Below are 20771 nucleotides of genomic sequence, written 5' to 3'. Positions count from 1 at the left end.
TGATCCCTGGCCCTGGAACATCTTAATGCCTTGGGCACTGCCAAGCCTCACCCCCGCAAAGCCAGCCATTATATATCAAATTTAAATATCAACCGTAAATACTCTTGAAACAAAGATAAATTTCCAGACTTTTTATTATAATAGCAATTCAAGTAAATAAATGACTCTCTAATTCTAATGAGTTAACAGTCATTATTATTTAAGAGATTTGTCAGTTAGCCAAGTTTTTCTGGCTAATGCTATGCTTATTAGCCAGAATTGATAGCTGATAAAATGGAAGACTAGAAATTATTATCAGTTATTATCAATACAAAAATATTTTCTCTTTGAGGAAATAAGAAGCTGGTGCTGACTTGGGTGGATATATGAGTGGAATTTAGTCCTCACTACCAAGGTGTTCATGCAGCTTCTGCACAGAGGCAGCAAATAGAAAGGGGAACATCTGTGCCCAGGGGAAAAAGTCCCCATCTGGAAAGGATTTGTCAGCTATTCCTTTTGATGGCATTACCATTATTTTTTCTACAGATGTAGAGGCAACCGGCTCAGCAGTAACTGTCTGTGCAGATTTTACCCATTCAAACAGAGCAGGAGGGCAGGGAGTCAACGTGAGGAGAAGACAGTGGCAGAGAAGAAGAAATGAGCCCTGTAGAGTAAAGAGAGGGAAAAGTATTCAGGGCAGGTCAGAACGTATTGCTTTTAGGCAAAAGACTGCATGATGTGGCTCCCGTAGGCTGTTACAAAATTTCAACCAACAGAGTTTGTGGGAGTTCCTGAAAATGAAAATATGGAACACCAGAGAGTCTAGATAAAATTTGGATGTGGGGCTCCCGTCGTAGCTCAGTGGCAATGAACCCAACTAGTATCCATGAGGACGAAGGTTTGATCCCTGGCCCTGCTCAGTGGGTTAAGGATCCGGTGTTGCCGTGAGCTATGGTGTAGGTCACAGATGTGGCTTGGATCCCAAGTTGCTGTGGCTGTGGCACAGGCTGGTGGCTATAGCGGTGATTCCACCCCTAGCCCGGGTATGCCATGGGTGTATCTACAAAGAAAAAAAAAATTGGGGTGTGATAATCACAAACCCAGTTTGTGCTAGCTCCCTTAACAGCTCATGTCTGCGTATTTCAGCACCACTTACTGTTTCCTAGGGCAACAAAATACAACCAACTTGGGTGGCTTCAAATGCATCACTCCCATCTCAACCTCCATCATCATGTAGGTTTCTTCCCTGTGTGTCTCTCTGTGTCCAAATTTCCCTCTCTGTTTAAAGACACCAGTCACGCTGGGTTGAGGACCCACCCTAGCCTAGGATGACCTCATCTTAGGTGGATTACCTCTGCCTAGACCCTATTTCCCAATACCAAACTCAACAGTTCCCAGGGGTTAGAGCTGGAATTTTTTTTGGAGGGGGCACATAATTCAATCCAGAACACTAATAGCTAGTTCCTTGTTTGGCTAGATTATCTAAGGTTCTTTAAACATGAGAATTGGGAAGGTGGTGACTCACAGACACTTAACCCAGGGCCCTGCACGCAGAACACGCTTGATAAACATCGGACAAATTTTGAACTTTAACTGTGAGGCAAACAACCTGACCTAGTCACAGGGAAAGCACAGGGCTGACAAAGAAGGAGCTTAGTTTAAGGGTCTGTTAACACTGAGTTAGCAAATTTCATCCATACTCAACTCTGCAGGGCAATACATTTTCATTCTCAGGGACTTGCTCTCAGTCTGACTCCGGTCCTGATGGAAATGTTGTAATTTTTCTTTTTTTTGGCTGCAGCTCATGGCATATGGAAGTTCCTGGGCCAGGGATTGAGTGTGTACCACAGCAGCAACCTGAACCTCTGCAGTGCTGCAGTGACGCCGGATCCTTAACCTGCTGAACCACGAGGGAACTCCAGAAATGTTATAATGTTATAAGTGATCACATTGTCTCAGTTTGCAGTGGCCCAAAGTGATGACTATTGAGCTGCTAACAATCAGTGTTTCACAGTCCCTTACAATAAGCTGTAGACTGTTGTGGGGGCGGTTCCTCTACCCTCTTAGGTTGTTCTGGCTGGCTGAAGAATTAAATTGACATGAGCCAGATTCACAGGGGAAAAATCAAATGTAATCATGTGCAGGCGGGGGGCTCCATGAGACTAAAGGGTCCAGGACAAGCTAGGCAATGTGAGGTGTATGTGTTGCCTGAGAGGAGAGCGGGCAAGGGGTTGTGACTTCAAAGGGAAGGGAGGCAATTTACAGAAAGATGAATAAGGGCAAATATTTGATAAACAAATGTTTGCTGGGCTATACGAAACAATAGGACACAGAGAGGCATTTTAAAAAATAGACTTCGCTGGATTCCTCCCTGTCCACACACGTAGTTCCTATTATACTATAGTAATCTGTACTGATAGCACCCTCCCTGGAACAGGTCCTCTATCTACATTCTTTTTTTTTTTTTTTTTTGGCCACACCCATGCCTTGCAAAATTCTCCTGGGGCTAGGGATTGAACCTGTGCCACAGCAGTAACAGTGCTGAATCCTTAATCCGCTGAGGCACCAGGGAACTCCTATCTACATTCTTTTAGGGAGTTAGGAGGAAGGTCATAGGTTCTTCCTGAGTCTTTTGGGCCTTGATTGTTTTTAGTTTGATATAATCTGCAGGCTAGAGAGACACATTTTAGGGTGGCAGATTTTGCTCCTCAAGACTGTCCTCTTGGAGTTCCTGTTGTGGCACAGTGGTTAATGAATCCGACTAGGAACCATGAGGTTGCGGGTTCGGTCCCTGGCCTTGCTCAGTGGGTTAAGGACCTGGCGTTGCAGTGAGCTGCGGTGTAGGTTGCAGACACGGCTCGGATCCCAAGTTGCTGTGGCTCTGGCGTAGGCCAATGGCTATGGCTTGATTGGACCCCTAGCCTGGGAACCTCCATATGCCGTGGAAGCGGCCCAAGAAATGGCAAAAAGACAAAAAACAAACAAAAAAACAAAAACACTGTCCTCTTTCTATGCTCTACTAGCTGATTCCACCTCGCTTTGCCTGTTAGAATTATGAGGGCTGTATAGTAGGTGCTAGGCCTCCAAGGGAGGGCTTCATCCCCCACTTCGTCCTCCCATGGATTTCCCCTGGGAGCTGATTGAGAAAATGGAGCTATTTTCACAATAACTCCTTGCATTACCCACAGAGCACTTTGGAGGAAGGGAGAGTGGTGTCTGCAGTGCAGCCCTCAGACCTTGGAAAGAAGGCCCTTCTCCTGGGCCCCATATTTAAGGGACCCCACCCTTCTCTGGCCTTCCTCTGGCTGTGTCCTCCTCATGGAGTGAAATGCTATAGGGCCAAGGGCATATGCTCCCTGGAGCCTGACCCTTGTCTTCCAGTTCACTCTGAGAGTGTCTAGGACCCCAGAATTGTGATGGGGTGGACCCAGAGTGGGTGGTGTAGGGAGAGAGCATTGGGAATGAAAAGGGGTGGGATCTTACTGAGGCTAGAGTTTTAAGGGGTGGGCCTGAGTGTCTGCAGGCCTTCAGTGTGAGCAAGCTTAGCTCCTTCTATGATCTCCAACATTCATGCAGACACACACACACACACACACACACACACACACACACACACACGCCTGCCCCTCTAGCAATGTTCTGGCTTTTCAGTTGTTCTGGCTTTTTGGGCCAGAGCTATTTAGAAGTGTTTTCTTTCTTTCTTTTTTTTTTCTTTTTAGGGCCACACCTGCGGCATATGGAGGTTCCCAGGCTAGGGGTAGAGTTGGAGCTGTAGCCACTGGCCTATACCACAGCCACAGCCACATGGGATCAGAGCCACATCTGCGACCTACTCTGCACCTCATGGCAACGCCGGATCCTTAACCCACTGAACGAGGCCAGGGATTGGACCTGCATCTTCACAGATACTAGTCAGGTTCTTAATCCACTGAGCCACCAGAGGAACTTCCTATTTAGAGTTTAAAAGTCACTGCCAGGGAGTTCCCGTCGTGGTGCAGTAGTTGGCGAATCCTACTAGGAACCATGAGGTTGCGGGTTCGGTCCCTGCCCTTGCTCAGTGGGTTAAGAATCTGGCTTTGCCGTGAGCTGTGGTGTAGGTTGCAGACGTGGCTCGGATCCCGCATTGCTGTGGCTCTGGTGTAGGCTGGTGGCTACAGCTCTGATTGGACCCCTAGCCCGGGAACCTCCATATGCCATGGGAGCGGCCCAAGAAATAGCAAAAAAAAAAAAAAAAAAAAAAAAGTCACTGCCAAACTGCAAAAAGTGTCGTATCGAGGGAGCAGAGTGAGGAGGGTCACTCACTACCCAGCCTGGAATACCTCTGGGCTTCAGGGGGCAGTGGTAACCCCAAGGATGAAGAAGTTATCACCCTCCAGCTCTGCCAATCAGCAGTGAGGACCTGGGTCTCCTGTGTCCTTCAGAGTCTGGACAGTGCTGCCCAACGCTTCAGATTTCATCCACAGACAAACTGCTGACCCTGCGGACAGGGTCTCCCCTGGGGCAGCCGAGGTGATGTCTGTTACAACTTGCTTTCATCAGCTTCGGGGCCAGGGAGGCAGCTCCCCTATGATTTAGATGCAGAAAGGCTATCATTTGCAACAACAGGGGTACATCTTCCAGCTGCCACTAAGCCTGTGCTTCTCGGGAAGGGAGGATTCAGATAGAAAAAGCACACTTTTAAAAACAATGGAAGGTAATTGAAATGTAATCTTGAAGCCCAGAGGTATATTTTATCATTTTATTCCTAATTCTGTTGTCTGGTATTGCGCTGAGGGCTCTGTTAAAGTTAAAAACAAGGTAGGTAAACTACAAAGGTTTCACATCATTATTTTGGATTTCTCTGTGACCTCCAATATGTGCTGTGCACGAAAGGTGACAAGGGAGGTTCTGGCTGTAGTAGCCTCGAGAGGGTTCGCAGAAGGTCACCGCAGGGAGGAGCTGGGCTTTGCTTTGCAGTAAGTTGATTTTGTCAGTTCATCTGGGAGCATCAGGCTGAGGTCTTGATTTACATCAGCCAGAGGCTCTTGAAGGGGTTCCTTGAAATTTGATTTTTTAAAAATTAGAGTAGAACTTCCAAGGAGAATAGACATGTTGGTTGTCAGTACACTTCTTTTCCAGTGTAAGAGTTTACTGGGGAAATTAAAATACTCCCAGGAAGTAGCTGGTGTGGAATATCCATTCACAGTGGCTGGAATTGGATAATGAGGAATTTTGCTGCCATGGCCCTTGTGGGACCCATTGGTAGAGCCCCCTCCCTCTTGGCCAGTGCTGAGGACCCACAGACAACTCTTGCCTTTTGTTTCCTTCCACTCTTAACAGGTGACAATGTAGGTGCATAAACAATCACACATTTTTAACCTATTAGTGGCCTATTTGGACATTTCAGAAAGCCTCTGGTCACACTCATGGGAACTGTGGATGTTGGAGGTGGAAGAGACTTGATAATACATTGTGTTCAACCCCATCCTTCCTCATTACACAAATGAGAAAATGAGACCCAGAGAGGTGAAGTGACTTGCCTAGGGTCACACAGCAAGATGTCTTGAACCCCAAACTCCTGAATGTGCAAGTCTAGTAGTGGGATGCGATGAGGTAGCCTGAGGGGATTAAAAAGACCACACCCTTCACCTTCCAACAGATCTGGGGTGGGTTCTGGCCCTTCCACCTAGTGGCAATCATGATAAAGACAACCAACATTTTCTGATCTCTCAGTATCGGGCACTTTCTAAGTGCTTCAGAGTTCTTGCTACATTTAATTTTCACAACAGCCCTATGAGGTAGGTGCTACTTCCTCTGTCTTATGTACCAAGGGGGAAACTGAGGCATGGAGCATTTAAACTAATTTGCCCATGATCAGATAGTCACAATGGATGTGACTCCCAAACTGCAGACCCTGTGTTCTTTTTTTTTTTTTTTTTTTTTTTTTTTGCTTTTTAGGGCCACACCCGAGGCATATAGAGGTTCCCAAGCTAGGGGTCAAATCGGAGCTATAGCCGCCGGCCTACACCACAGCTCATGGCAATGCCAGATCCTTAACCCACTGAGTGAGGCCAGGGATTGAACCCGCAACCTCATGGTTCCTAGTTGGATTTGTTTTCACTGCACCAGACAGGACCTCCTTACCAATAGGATCTTTACAAACCATTTCTCATGGTGACTCCTTGGCTGTGTCCTAAGTTGGTGTGTCTTATCTTCAATCTCAGATAGCACATTCCCCTAGCTTTTGGCTTCCATCCTATTTTTCCATCTCATGTTGCATGTGTCTGCTCACAGAAAGACTTGAGTCAGCAACAGGGCCTTTGTAAGCTCTGTTGTTCATTGCCATATGCTGGGAAATGATGCAGGGCCTGAGCAGGCCAAGGATTCAGGAGATTCGTGGTTCACTTCCAGCTGGGTGAAGAGTGAGTTCCTAGTTCTGTGAGTCCCAGCATCCCTGTGCTCTATATTCCCCATCTGTAAATCAGATACATTAAAAGCCAGCTGCCCTTCTAATACCAACGTTTGATTTTGAAACAATAGATATGAAAACTCTTGGAAAAGTGTCAAGTATTTATTGCAAAGTAAAGTATTACTGATGCAATCTTTTTTTTTTTTTTTTTCCTCTTGGTAGATATTTTAAGATTCAGAAATGCTTCGTTTTTGGCCCCTTCTCTCCCTCTCTTTACAATAAATTCTTCCTTCTCGTCTGGTGAGGGTGTGGCCAGATGCGCCACTGGATTATTCCCATTGGACACGTTTGCTGCAGTGTGTCTGTGAGTACAGGCATCTCAGGTACCCAGTGGGGATGTGTATGTTGGGCTGTTTTATCAACTTCCACTCACCAGCTCCACTTAACCATTTCATTTTTGTCCACTGAATGATGTCTGGTCAGCACTGTCAGTTTGCAGGGGAGAATGCCATGTACCTTAAATAAGAAAATTCGAAAGTGTTCCAGATGAAGCGGGTCACGCCCAAATGTGATGGGATTTCAGTATCACCAAGAAACGTGTCCCATCCCCAGATATTCCTGTTCTTACCACGTGACCACTGAAGATTAATTTCTTTTTCTTTCTTTCTTTCTTTTTTTTAGGGCCACACCTGAAGCATATGGAAGTACCTGGCTAGGGGTCGAATTGGAGCCACAGCTGCTGGCCTATGGCACAGCCACAGCAACATGGAATCTGAGTTGCGTCTGCGACCTGACCCACAGCTCATGGCAACGCCGGATCCTTATCCCACTGAGCGAGGCCAGGGATCGAACCCGTGTCCTCATGCGTCCTAGTCGGGCTCATTAACCACTAAGCCAGGACGGGAACTCCCATGATTAATTTCTTTTATTCGAGGCATTGCTTCTCCCCCAAGCACCTCAGCAAACTTGCCCATTAAATCTTATTGGCCTCTGTCTTTGTTCCTTAGGACACATTAATAGCAGTAGCCTTGTTGGCTCAGAGCTGGGTTTTGATATGGTGCTTTCCTGAAAACCTCATTTTACTGCCCCCAGTGGATATCCATGTCTGTTTTATCACTCTTCCATCAGCGTCAAAACTCCCTTTATGAAAACTAGAGCCAAGGAGTTCCCTGGTGGCTCTGAGGGCTAAGGATCTGACATTGTCACTGCTGTGGCCTGGTTGGGTCGATCACTGTGGCGCAGGTTCTTTCCCTGGCCTGGAAACTTTTTTTTTTCTCTCTTGTCTTTTTAGGGCCACACCCGAGGCACATGGAAGTTCCCAGGCTAGGGGTCTAATCGGAGCTGTTGCTGCCGGCCTACGCCAGAGCCACAGCAACACCAAATCCAAGCCGCAACTGCGACCTACACCGCAGCTCATGGCAATACCGGATCCTTAACCCAATGAGGGAGGCCAGGGATTGAACCCGCAACCTCATGGTTCCTAGTTGGATTCGTTTCTGCTGTGCTAAGACGGGAACTCCTAGCCTGGAAATTTTTGAATGCCATGGGCATGACCAAAAACAACCAAAACACTAGTGCCAATTTGATAGATGGATTGGTTTAATTTGCATTTTAAAAAAATTGATAAGAGAATTTTTCTTTCTAAGTTTATCTGCTATTCATACTCTTCACTCCCTTTGCTATCTGTATTAGTCAGGTTCTTTTTTTTTTTTTTTTTTTTTTTTTTTTTGTCTTTTTGTTGTTGTTGCTATTTCTTGGGCCGCTCCCGCGGCATATGGAGGTTCCCAGGCCAGGGGTTGAATCGGAGCTGTAGCTACCGGCCTACGCCAGAGCCACAGCAATGCGGGATCCGAGCCGCATCTGCAACCTACACCACAGCTCATGGCAACGCCGGATCGTTAACCCACTGAGCAAGGGCAGGGACTGAACCTGCAACCTCATGGTTCCTAGTCGGATTCGTTAACCACTGCGCCACAACGGGAACTCCAGTCAGGTTCTTATTGATTTTTAAAGTTTCATTCTATAGATGAAAGATATGACTCCTTAGTCATTTCTGCTGCATATATCTTCCTCAGTATGTTGGTTGCTTTTTGTTTGTTTATGATTATTATTTTTTACTTTATTTTATTTTATTTTGCTTTTTAGGGCCTCACTTGCGGCATGTGGAAGTTCCCAAGCTCGGGGTTGAATCGAAGTCACAGCTGCTGGCCTTTGCCACAGCCATAGCAACGTGGCATCTAAGCTGCGTCTGTAACCTACACAGCTCACGGCAATGCTGGATCCTTAACTCCACTGAGTGAGGCCAGGGATCAAACCCACGTCCTCATGGATAGTAGTCAAATTTGTTACTGCTGAGCCACGGCGGGGGGCGGGGGGGATCTCCCTAATTTTTACAGTGATAATAGGGAGTTGAGTGAAATCCCTAAGTCCATGAGGTTTTTTAAATTTATTTATTTATATATTTTTGGCTGTGACTGTGGCATGCGAAAGTTCCAGGGCCAGGGATTGAACCTGAGCCACAACTCCAGCTTGAGCCACAGCAATCCTTAACTTGCTGTGCCACCAGGGAACTCCCCATGAGTCTTTGACTTTGTAGTTTCTTTCACTGTTTTTTCCTTAGAAAGCCCCTCCTAACTCTTAATACTCTTAACATTTGCCTGTATTTCAGTAGGGGGCTGGATGTGGTTTTGTTTTCCACTGGGCTGTTTTCTCTGCATCTTACTTTGGTGCCCTGGTGAGGTCAGCCTTGGTCACATGTGTGTTTTCTCCCTGCAGGCTCCTCACCTCGCTGGGCCTTGCCCTTCCTCTGGCTGGAACTGTCTATGTGGCAACCGTGGGATTGGGGCCAGACCCCAAGATGTCACCCGCTCATGGGGCACATCCGGCCACTTACGGGAGTCTGCCTTTGAGAGAGCTGGGGAAGAATGAGCAAAGAAGTAGAACCCGATGGCTGGGTGGCCTGGCCCAACTCTGGCTGTCAGGAACCCCGAGCAAAGGAAAAAGTAAGCATTTTATCAAAGCAAGTCCACCCATGAGAGGTGACTTAGATGACTTCGCTCTTAGAAAATAACCATGCAGGTCTGGAGTCTAGTGCTGCCCCCCAGCTTCTAACAGGGAGTGGAGGCTGGGTCTCTGCTCATTACAATCCAGTCTTTGTGTACCATCAGGTGCTAAGGCTTTCTTTCTGGGGTACAAGCATCCAGTGTGTTCTTTTTGTGCAACTCAAAGTCTAGGTCAGAGGAGAGTTTGGGTTTCACCACCGTAATCCTCTAAGGGACCATTCCATGAGCACAATATCTATTTTCAGTGTCACAGCTACCCAGATGCCTCACAGAGCCTCCCTGGCATCGTCAGGGTGAATAATTTACATATAAACTGAAGCCAGGGCACTGAGTGTGCAACACAAGGGGATTAAAACATGGCAGAGTGTACCTGAGCCAGAAATAGACAACCCCACCCAGTAGCAAGAAGCTGGGCAGGGAGAAGTCCTGCTGGGGTTTGTTTAGTTACAAATCAAGAGCGTTAGGAGTTCCAGCCTTCGAGCAGTGGGTTGAAAATCTGACTGCCGCTGTAGAGACAAGGGTTCCATCCTTGGCCCAGCACAGTGAATTAAGGATCCGGTGTTGCCACAGCTGCAGCATAGGTAAAGGTCGCAGCTGCAGCTTGAAATCAATCCCTGGCCTGGGAATTTCCATATGCAGCAGGTGCGGCCACTTAAAAAAAAAAAAATTCAAGAGCATTAGCTTCACTTCTACCTGTCCATTAGGCAAAGAGAACACACACACACACACACACATTCTGAAACTGGAATAGCTTCACATGCAAATTCTTTTAGAAGATGTGGCATAATTTTTGACAGAGCCCCTGAGGGCCACAAAATTTCCTTCTTTTAGCCAAAGAGAAGTATAAAAATAAAACAAAATTTCAGTGAATGTACTGGAAGAATACGCACATGGAATCAAGTAGTTGCAAGGAATATAGCCAGTGTAGATGGCACAGTGAGGACTTTCTCAGATCCTCCTTGGATCTTGAGGCATAAACGAAACCAGCAGTAACGCCAAGAAAAAACCCTAACAATGACAAAAAGGGCAAAAAGTTTATTTATGTAAAGATTATAAGAGCTGAGAAGGATTACACGTCCCTGTGCAACCTCCTTCCCAAGTCAGAAGCCCTCCAAACCCATCATGATGGAAGTGCTCACTGTCAGGCCTCCACAACAGCAGCAGTTCCTGCTGCCCTATAATTTCTCCTCTTGGGCTCTGGTTTTGCCCTTTGGGGCCTGAGAAAATAAATCAATATAATCTCCTATTTCTATTATAGCCCCTTCAGATATTGAGGACAGTTTTTGTTTTGTTTTGTTTTGCTTTGTTTTTGTCTTTTTAGGGCCGCACCTGTGGCACATGGAAGTTCCCAAGCTAGGGTTCAAATCGGAGCTGCAGCTGCCGGCCTGCACCACAGCCACAGCAACAAGGGATCCGAGCCGCATCTGTGACCTACACCACAGCTCATGGCAACGCCGGATCCTTAACCCACTGAGCGAGGCCAGGGATCAAACTCTCACACTAGTCAGGTTCATACTACTTGGGTTCTTAACCTGCTGAGCCACAATGGGAACTCTGAGCATGTGATTTCTTAATGATGTTTAAGTTTCTCTTCCCCCAACCCTTTGTAAAACAGGACTGGGGCCAGGCATTGACCTTCCTGGGGCCTGAGCTTGGGAAGTGAATTCTGTCCAAGACAAAGTGGGCACCAGCCTCAGGTCAAGACTGTTGGGGAAGGTCAAGGTTCATAGGGAGGGAGATCAAGTCCGGAGATCCACGGAGAGATCAAGAGGGGACCATGGAGAACTGAGCTGAGTTTTCCAGGGCCACAGGAAGGGGGCATGGGGCTTGGAGAGGCCAGCCAGGATCAATGGTTTTCGTGGTTTGGCTCTTGTTTGTGGAGTGGTGGGTGGATTGGTCTGTCAGGGTGGACACTAACACCTCTGTGCCTGCCCAGGATTTCTAGATGTCACGGACCGTGCTCTGAAATGCTTCTCTTGGCAGAAGAACGCACCAGCCCTCTGGACCCCAGAGACACCGGGATACACATGCTCTGCCCTGAACGGCCTCCGAGGGTTGAGTCTCCTCTGGATCATGTCAGGGCACACTGGTCAGATGACCGCGTGGCTGTCTTTGGGTGCGGAAAACCGAGGGATTCTTATGAGCAGTTGAGAAGCTTTCCCGTGGGGGGAATCACAGTGGGCCAGAGGACAGGAGCAGCCTTCCTTCTGTTTTAGAGACATAGCCATGACCTCCCATAAATGAGTTTTCCAGGCCCATGGCCAGTTGTTGCTTTACCTCCTCTTGGGTAGAAACCAGGCACCTGGTTACCAGGTGAATAGTGATAGCTGAGTATCATATTTTCATCATCTGTGGATTCCCTCTCATCATGATTTTTTTTTTTTTTTTTTTTTTTAGGGCTGTACCTGTGGCATTATGGAGGTTCCCAGGCTAGGGGTTGAATTGGAGCTGTAGCCACTGGCCTAAGCTGCAGCCACAACAACTCGGGATCTGAGCCACATCTGTGACTTACACCACAGCTCATGGCAACCTTAACCCACTGAGCAGGGCCAGGAATCGAACCCACATCCTCATGGATACTAGTCTGGTTCATTACCCATGAGCCTCAATGGGAACAACCCCTCTGGTCATGATTAATGAATCCAGAAACCAACTTTTTGTTCTCTCCTGGAAAAACAGACAAACATAGGTAAATCTAGTAGGAAATCAATGTTTCTTGACCCTCTTTCTGTTGCTCCTCCCCAAAGAACTCCCGTCAGTAGCAGTGGTACGTGGTACTCTCTACTGGAGGCCAAACACACATCAGAGTTGAAGGAAGGCATCAGCCCAGTTTGAAGATGCCCCCCAGGAGACATGTACCACGATGAACAGGTGATGCTGCTCTCGCTCCAAGGGGGCTACGGGCACCGTAAGAGCGCAGAGGAGCTCAAAGCCCTGGTTACTATATTTTTTTGTTTGTTTTTTAGGAACACACTTGCGGCATATGGATGTTCCCAGGCCAGGAGTCAAATCAGAGCTACAGCTGCCAGGCTATACCACAGCTACAGCAACGCCAGATCTGAGCCTCGTCTGTGACCTATACCACAGCTCATGGCAACACTGGATCCTTAACCCACTGAGAGAGGCCAGGGATTGAACCTGCAACCTCATGGTTCCTAGGTGGACTTGTTTCCACTGCGCCATGATGGGAATACCCAAGCCCTGGTTACTACTGGCATCTCTTATTCCCAATCCAAGTTCTTCTCTTAAGTGAATTCCTGGGATGCATCCAACCCTCTTAATGCAACTGAAAGTGAAGGGCGTTCTTATTTTTTCTGAAAAGATAAATCATACAATTTTCTTCCATTAAATAAAAAGACATTGCTTTTTTTATGTTTGCTACAGATAATGTCCTTGAATGGAAAACCAGAGTGCTTAAAAATCCACTGTACCTTTATGGTCGGAGTGGCCCGTTCTACCTTGGGGTTGACACATTTTTCCTGATCAGGTACCATGGTGTTTTCTGTGCTGTTGTGCTTGTGGCTGTTTGTTCGGGGATGTGTGGATGTGGATGTGTAGATGTTCTAACTAAAATTGAATGGTTCATGTTGACTCACCTTGGCCTTTGCTTTTGTGCATCTCTGGTCAGTACTGTTGTTACTGGTTCCTCTCTTTGTAACTTGCATTTATGAAATGATTTAGGGTGGAGCTCTAAAATGCACCTTTTATAAAAGGTGAGTTTATTTATCAAAACTGTTTATTTCAGGAATTCCTGCCATGGCACAGTGGGTTAAGAATCTGACTGCAGTGGCTTTGGTTGCTGCAGAGGCACAGATTTGATCCCTGGCCCAGAGCACTGGGTTAAAAGATCTGGCATTGTCACAGCTGTGGCGTAGGTCGCAACTGTGGCTCGGATTCAATCCCTGGCCTGGAAACTTCCACGTGCTGTGGGTGCAGCCATAAAATTAAAAAAAAAAATGTGTATTTCAGTGGTTCTCAAGTTCTTGTCCATGGTTTGATGCAATTCATGATCACGTTGCCAGTTCTCACTACAGGGAAACATGGAAAAATAAGAAAATGGCGCAATGTTAGATAAAGGTTTATTTATTTAAATTAACCACTAAGAGGTAAATCTTCTTCTTCTTCTATTTTTTTTTTGTCTTTTAGGGCAGCACCTGCTGCATATGGAGGTTCCCAGGCTAGGGGGTCTAATCAGAGCTGTTGCTGCCGGCCTACGCCACAGACACAGCCACAGCACAGCCACAGCAGCTCGGGATCTGAGCTGCATCTGAGACCTACACCACAGCACATGGCGATGCCGGATCCTTAACCCACTGAGCAAGGCCAGGGATCGAACCTATGTCCTCATGGATACTAGTCAGATTTGTTTCCTCCGAGCCACAGTGGGAACTCCATAGAGGTAAATGTTCATAATTCTTTGATAGATGTCAGGCACTATCGTAAATCCTTTGCAGCATCACCTCATTCAATCCTCCCAATGCTCCAATACAGTAGGGACAACTATTAAAATCCTCAGTTTTTTCTTTTTTCTTTTTTTTTTTTTGGTGAGGCGAAAATCATATCACATAAAATTAACCACTTAAAGTGAACAATTCAGGAGTTTCCATGGTGGCACAAAGGGATTGATGGCATCCTGGGAGCGCTGGGACACAGGTTTGATCCCTGGCCCAGCACAGTGGGTTAAGCATCCAGTGTTGCCACACCTGGGGTGACGTGAATCTGATCCCTGGTCTGGGAACTCCATATGCCATGGGGTGGCCAAAAAAGAAAAAAATAATAAAGTGTACAATTCAGTATTCACAGTGTAGTACAACCACCACTTCTATCTAGTTCCAAAACATTTTCATCATCCCCAAGGGAAACCTCACACCCAATAGGCTGTTACTCCCCAGTTTCTGCCTACGACCTCGAATTCTTAGAAATCTGCCCCTCTAGTTCTTTCTGTATCAATGGATTTACCTGCTCTATATATTTCAGATAAATTGTTCATATAATATATAGCCTTCTGTGCCTGGCTTCTTTCACTTAATATGATGTTTTTGAGGTTCATCTATGTTGAAGGCCGTATCAGTACTTCTTTCCTTTTTGTGGCTAAGTAATATTCCTTGTATGGCTAGACCACAAAAATCTCCATTTTAAAAATAAGGGGAATTGAGCTTGAAGGGACTAGTCCTTCATCTAAACTCAAGCAATCTGACTCCAGATTGTCCCACACTGTGATAGCCTGCCTCTACTTCTTTTGGGTTAAATATCTTTCCTTCATAGGGAGATGGTGATGGTAAATGGCAACTGTTTTTATTAAATGCTAAGCATTCATCTGTACAACTAAGCTCTGTTGAAAATCTATTTGCCAGGCATTGTTCTTGGTCCTGAGGATACATCAATGGGTAAAACAAACTAGGGCTTCTTGTGGTGCTGCTTACATTAATGTCTGTGTGTGTGCCTGAGAATGTGTGATTGGCAATAAGCAAATAAACAAGAAATAATCTGATAGTATTAAGCATCAAGAAATAAATAGAACAGGGGGGTTTTAGCTGTTTAGACTAGGTTGCAGAAGGCTTATCTGATGAGGGGCTATTCAATCTGAGACCCAAATGGCAAGGAGTCAGTCATGAGAGAATCAGGACAGGCAAGTTTCAGGCAGAGGGAGTAACTAGTACCAAAGTCTAAGGAATCTTGTTGAAGGAGTGAAGGAAGGCTGAGGCATAGTGAAGGCGGAGAGAGCAGGAGGAGATGAAGGCAGGAGAGACAGGCAGGGCTGGACCAAGTTGGACCTGTGGCAAGACTAAGGAGTTTGGATGTGGCTCTTGGTGTACTGGAGAGTCGTTGGATTGCTTTAATTTCGAAAGTGATATGATCTGACATTTTATAAACAATTGCTCTGAACCCTATGTTAATAATAGACCTAAGAAGGGCAGGAACAGAAGCAGGGAGATCAATCGGGTGACCTTGGGCATATTTCAGATGAGAAATGATAAGGCTTGGATTGCAGTGGTGGTGGCTAGAATACAGAGACAAGGTCATTGTGCAAGATACGTCTTAGAGATGGCATTGTTAGGACCTGCTGATGGATTGGATGTGAAATGTGAGAAAAAGAGAGGTGTTGGAGAGGATTTCTAGGTTTTGGCTTTGGGAACTGAGTAGGTGGTGATGGCATTCAGTGAGGCAGAGAAGATTGGAGAAGTAGGGTGTGGGGGCGTGGGAATCAAGCTTTCTCTTTTGGACAAGGTAAGCTAAAGGGACCTTGATAATCACTGGCTATGTAAGTCTAGAGCTCAGTGGAAATGTCAACTCTGAAGAGAGAAATCTTAGAGTCCTTAGGATCTGGGGAGCATCTAAAGCCATAGCTCTGAATCAGGTCACGCTGGGAGGAGAATAGCTTGACTGACCAGGGCTGAATCCTAGGCCCTCTGGGGTCCCAACCTGTAGAGGCTGGGAAGAAGAGAAGGAGCCCCAGAGGAGTCTGAGAATGAGTGATCTGTGAGATGGGAGGACAAGTAAGACGCCGCAAGGACCAGGAAGCCCAGAGAAGAAAGTATTTCAAGAAGGAAGCGTGTTAGGAATTCCTGTTGTAGTGCAGCGGAAACAAATATGGATATTATCCATGAAGATGTGGGTTTGATCAGTGGGTTAAAGTCCTGGAGTGGCCATGAGCTGTGGTGTAGGTTGCAGACGTGGCTTGGATCCCGAGTTGCTGCGGCTCTGGTGAAGGCTGGCACTTACAGCTCCGATTCGACCCCTAGCCTGGGGACCTCCATATGCCACAGGTGCGGCCCTAAAAAACAAACAAACAAAAAAAGGAAGGGTGTTGTCAATGGGGCTGACACTGGGGGAGTTGGATGTGCAGAGAAATGATCTTTGCATTTGGCAACATGCAGGCATCCTGTTGACCTTGTCCAGAGTACATCTGTGGAGTGATGGAAATGGAAGCCTGGCAAGAGTGGGGCAAGGATGGGAGAATGTGGAGACCCTGCCTGTGGAGTGGAGCTAGATGGTCAGTGGGGTTCAGAGAGCTCATTCACAAGAGGAGACTTAAGAACACATTTATATAAGATGTTGGAAATGACTGAAAAGAAAGGGACAAACTGATGGGTGATGGAGAGGTTGGTGTTGGCCAAAGAACAGAGCAGTTTTCTGATACAGCCTTATTAAATTTTTTTTTACAAGTCCATGAATTAAAGAGCATATGAGCCATTGGATTAGGAGAGAACAAATTCCCAAATAGAGGTTGCTAATAACCATTTATTTTCTGTCACACTTCTCTGCTATCCTGGTGACTTGCTCCCCCTTCTCCTTCAGGTTTTTAGTCAAATGTCACCTTCACAGCAGGTCTTTCTTGTCCTATTTTATTTTATTTTAATTAATTAATTAGTTCATTTTTGGCCACACCCATGGTATGTGGACGTTCCCAGGCCAGGGATCGAACCCACACCATAGCAGCAACCTGAGCCACAGCAGTGACAACACTGGATCCTTACCCTGCAGAGCCACAAGGGAGCTCCCATTTTATTTTTTTAACAAAAATTTTGTATACAGTTTTTTTGGAGTTCCCCTCATGGCTCAGCGGAAATGAATCTGACTAGTATCCAAGAGGACACAGGTTTGGTCCCTGGCATTGCTCCGAGAGTTAAGGATCCGGCATTGCCGTGAGCTATCGTGTAGGTCGCAGACACAGCTCAGATCCTGTGTTGCTGTGGCTGTGGCGTAGGCCAGTGGCTACAGCTCCGATTCGACCCCTAGCCTGGGAACATCCCTATGCCTCAGGTGTGGCCCTAAAAAGACAAAAAAATTTTTTTATACAATTTTTAATGGTTACTTTCCAGTTATACTTATTACAAAATGCTGGCTATATTCCCTGAGTTGTACAATACACCCTTGAGCCTATTTCATTCCCAGTAGTTTGTACCTTCCCCTTCCTAACCCCTATATTGCCCAATGGTAACCACTAGTTTATTTTAGTAACCACCCCCTCAACTGGTAACCACTGTTTTGTTCTCTTTATCTATGTGTCTGCTTCTCTTTTGTTATATTCACTAGTTTTTTGTATTTTTTTAGATCTTACATGTAAGACTTCATATTTCCTGAATTATTGTTTTTCTTTAACATACTATAGATGCCACTTTATTTATATATTTATTGTCTGTCTCTCTCCACAGGAATAGAAGGCAGGATTTCTTTCTTTTTTTTTTTTTTTTTTTTTCTGTTTTGGGTATTGCTGTCTTTCGTGCTTAAATCAGTGCTAGGTACATAGTACTGCTCATAGACAGTTGTTGAAATGACATCTTGGAGTTCCCGTCATAGCTCAGTGGTTAGCAAATCTGACTGGGAACCATAAGGTTGAGTGTTCAATCCTTGGCCTTGCTCAGTGGGTTAATAAGGATCCGATGTTGCCGTGAACTGTGGTGTAGGTTGCAGATGTGGCTCGGATCCCGAGTTGCTGCGGCTGTGGCTGTGGCCAGCAGCAACAGCTCTGATTAGACCCCTAGCCTGGGAACCTCCATATGCCGCGGGAACGGCCCAAGAAATGGCAAAAAAGACCAAAAAAAAAAAAAAAAAAAAAAAAGAAATGACATCTTAATTGTTTTATGATACTGGCATGGTGGTTTCTTGGCATCCTGAAGGGGCAGTAGGGTACAAAATGAGCTGAGGCCTGACCACTAGGGTGGCAGCTCATGCTAAGAGATGGCCAGGGTGACAATAGAGAGTAGCCCAGACTGACAAGGGTCAGAGTCCACCTTCTTCAGGGAACAAGGCCATGATATTGGAACTACTGGGCACCAGATGTTCCAAGGGGGCATAGCCCGGTCTAACCAGGTGGTCAAGTCCATGTGTAGGATGGGAGGCTCTGGAAGGTGGGAACTGCAGTTCCAAGACCAGAATTCTGTTTCCTGCAAGGGGGCTACTAAGAAGAAGGCGAAAAAGATGCCATATGCTACTGGGACTGGTTGGCAGAGCGCCAAGACCAGGGAGGAACGCTGGTAAGGACAGATCAGGATGGCTGAAACCAAAGCAAACCTCACACTGGAGAATTGCCACTAGGAGGGACGAACGAAGGGCACAGAAGGCCATCAATGGGATGACAGCAGAGAGCCACTGGGTCAGCCCTGAGATATTCAAAGCACAGGCCAAGGCTGCTGAAATTCCTAATGTTTGAGAAAATGATGAATAAGCATCCCCTTTATTGTAAAGGTGACATACCTGATTCTGGGCTCAGTCTGGGGCCTGGGGGGCTGCTGTGCCTTCTCAGAATATGGTCTCAATGCCCTTGCACCAGCATTGTCTGGAAGCTTAGAAGAAATACAGATTCTTAGGCCCCACCCCAGGCCCATTGAATCAAACCCTCTGGCTGTAACAAGCCCTCCAGGCCACACTGCTGCCCCCTAAAGTCTGAGACCCAGGGAGCCAGTCCAGGTGTGAAGAGCTGAGGAGGGCAGAGGATGGGAGCCAGCAGAGCTGGACACAGTGGACACAGCGAGGGAGACCAAGACAGATGTTTCTTTTTTCTTTATTCCTATTTGCTTCTGTTTCTTATTGCCAGTCTCAGTAACGTTTTCCCCCTCCAATTTTCATTGTATTGCTTTAGAAAGTGTACATATTCTTTTTTTCTTCTCTCTCTCTCTTTTTTTTTTCTTTTTTGGCTGCACACATGGCATATAGAAGTTCCTGGGCCAGGGATAGAATCTGAGCTTCATCTGTGACCTACACTACAGCTGCATCAAAGCTGGATCCTTAACCGACTGTGCCACAGTGGGAACTCCTAGAAAATGCACACATTTTTCTATAATGATTTTTATTTTTTCTATTATAGTTGGTTTACAGTGTTCTGTCATTTTTCTGCTGTACAGCAAAATGACCCAGTCACACATATATACATACATTCTTTTTCCTCACATTATCTCCATCATGCTCCATCAAAAGTAACTGGATATAGTTCCCAGTGCTGTGCAGCAGGATATCATTGCTTATCCATTCCAAGTGCAATAGTTTGCATCTATTAACCCCAGATTAATTCCCAGTCCATCCCACTCCCTCCCCTCCCCCTTGGCAACCAAAGTCTGTTCTCCAAGTTCATGAGTTTCTTTTCTGTGGAAAGGTTCATTTATGCTGTGTATTAGATTCCAGATATAAGTGATATCATATGGTATTTGTCTTTCTCTTTCTGATTTACTTCACTTAGTATGAGAGTCTCTAGTTCTACCCATGTTGCTGCAAATGGCTCTTGTTGTTGTTGTTGTTGTTGTTATTTGTTTTTTGTCTTTTTAGGGCCACACCCACAGCATATGGAGGTTCCCAGACTGGGGTTGAATTGGAGCTATAGCTGCTGGCCTACACCACAGCCACAGCAACACAGGATCTGAGGTGCCTCTGTGACCTACACCATAGCTCACGGCAATGCCGGATCCTTAACTCACTGAGTAAGGCCAGGGATCGAACCTGTGTCTTCATGGATGCCAGTCAGATTAGTTCTGCTGAGCCATGATGGGAACTCCTATTTTGTTCTTTTTTTATGGGAAGTGCACATATTTTTAAAATAAGACTTTCATTTGAAAAAATAGTGATATTACTATTTGAACAATAGACTAATATTTGAACAATAGAATTTGAACAATAGAAATATTACTAATAATGAAAATGTAGTATTGCCATTGTGCTAAGAATTTAAAATCTCTTATCTCATACAATTCTCACAATAAACCTATGAAGTTGGAATCAATATCAGACCCATGCCTACAGATGAGAAATTTCATATTTAGAGATGAAATAACCAAAGCCCCCCAACTAGGAAATTTAGAATCAGAACTGAAATACAGTGTTTGTTTCATGCCAAAACTATGTCTTAACTACTGTATCACCAATATATTTCTATAGTAAGACCAAAGGCTTCTGATGATAACTGGTGATGGCTTTGGAATCTTTTCTACTGCTCAGGCTGACTTCGCACATCATCATTGCAGGATTTTATTCTTTCCCAGGCTGTTTAAGTCCCTGGGTCTTCTTAGCCTCCTGGAACTAGTTCTCTTGCTCGGAGCCTCTTTTCCTGCCAGCCTATCTCTTTATCCTGTCTTTGTGAGCTGAAGGCAGTGCATAGCTGAACAAAGAGTGAGACCCTGATTCATTCTTTCTGGAAATGAAGAGGTGGCCGGAATCAGAGTTGGCTGTCCTACTTCCTCAACTCAGCTCTCTCTTTTACCCCTCTCTATACATGTTGTTCCTATTCTAGTGAATCCAACTTGCTGCATTTCAAAAGAAACTCTTGCTGGCAGAGAATAAAGACATTATCCAACCTCCCAGATCCCTTCCAAGTCCCGCCCAGAACACTCACAGCCTTCTTTTGCAATAGG

At 45.8% G+C, this 20771-nt stretch overlaps 1 protein-coding gene across 8 annotated transcripts in view; it reads left to right on the top strand.

The window, feature by feature from the left end:
* OACYL (O-acyltransferase like) overlaps window positions 1–20771 on the top strand; it is a 73396-nt gene that overhangs the window by 19044 nt on the left and 33581 nt on the right. For 4 of the 8 annotated variants that reach the window (XM_021099955.2, XM_021099957.2, XM_021099942.2 and 1 more), the window contains 4 exons: window positions 6590–6731; window positions 9143–9369; window positions 11366–11575; window positions 12814–12916. In XM_021099955.2, coding sequence (XP_020955614.2) covers window positions 6590–6731; window positions 9143–9369; window positions 11366–11575; window positions 12814–12916 — 682 coding nt within the window. The remainder of the gene's footprint in view (window positions 1–6589; window positions 6732–9142; window positions 9370–11365; window positions 11576–12813; window positions 12917–20771) is intronic. The other 4 variants (XR_014816342.1, XM_084977773.1, XM_021099951.2 and 1 more) reach the window with 2 other exon arrangements.

Source organism: Sus scrofa, chromosome 1, assembly GCF_054392235.1.
Source record: "Sus scrofa isolate SSC_HxYL_T2T_F1_AM1 chromosome 1, Sscrofa_HxYL_maternal_Yorkshire_Landrace_v2.0, whole genome shotgun sequence".
NCBI lineage: Eukaryota > Metazoa > Chordata > Mammalia > Artiodactyla > Suidae > Sus > Sus scrofa.
The sequence above is the reverse complement of the archived record's forward strand: the minus strand, read 5'-3'. Positions and strand labels throughout refer to the sequence as shown.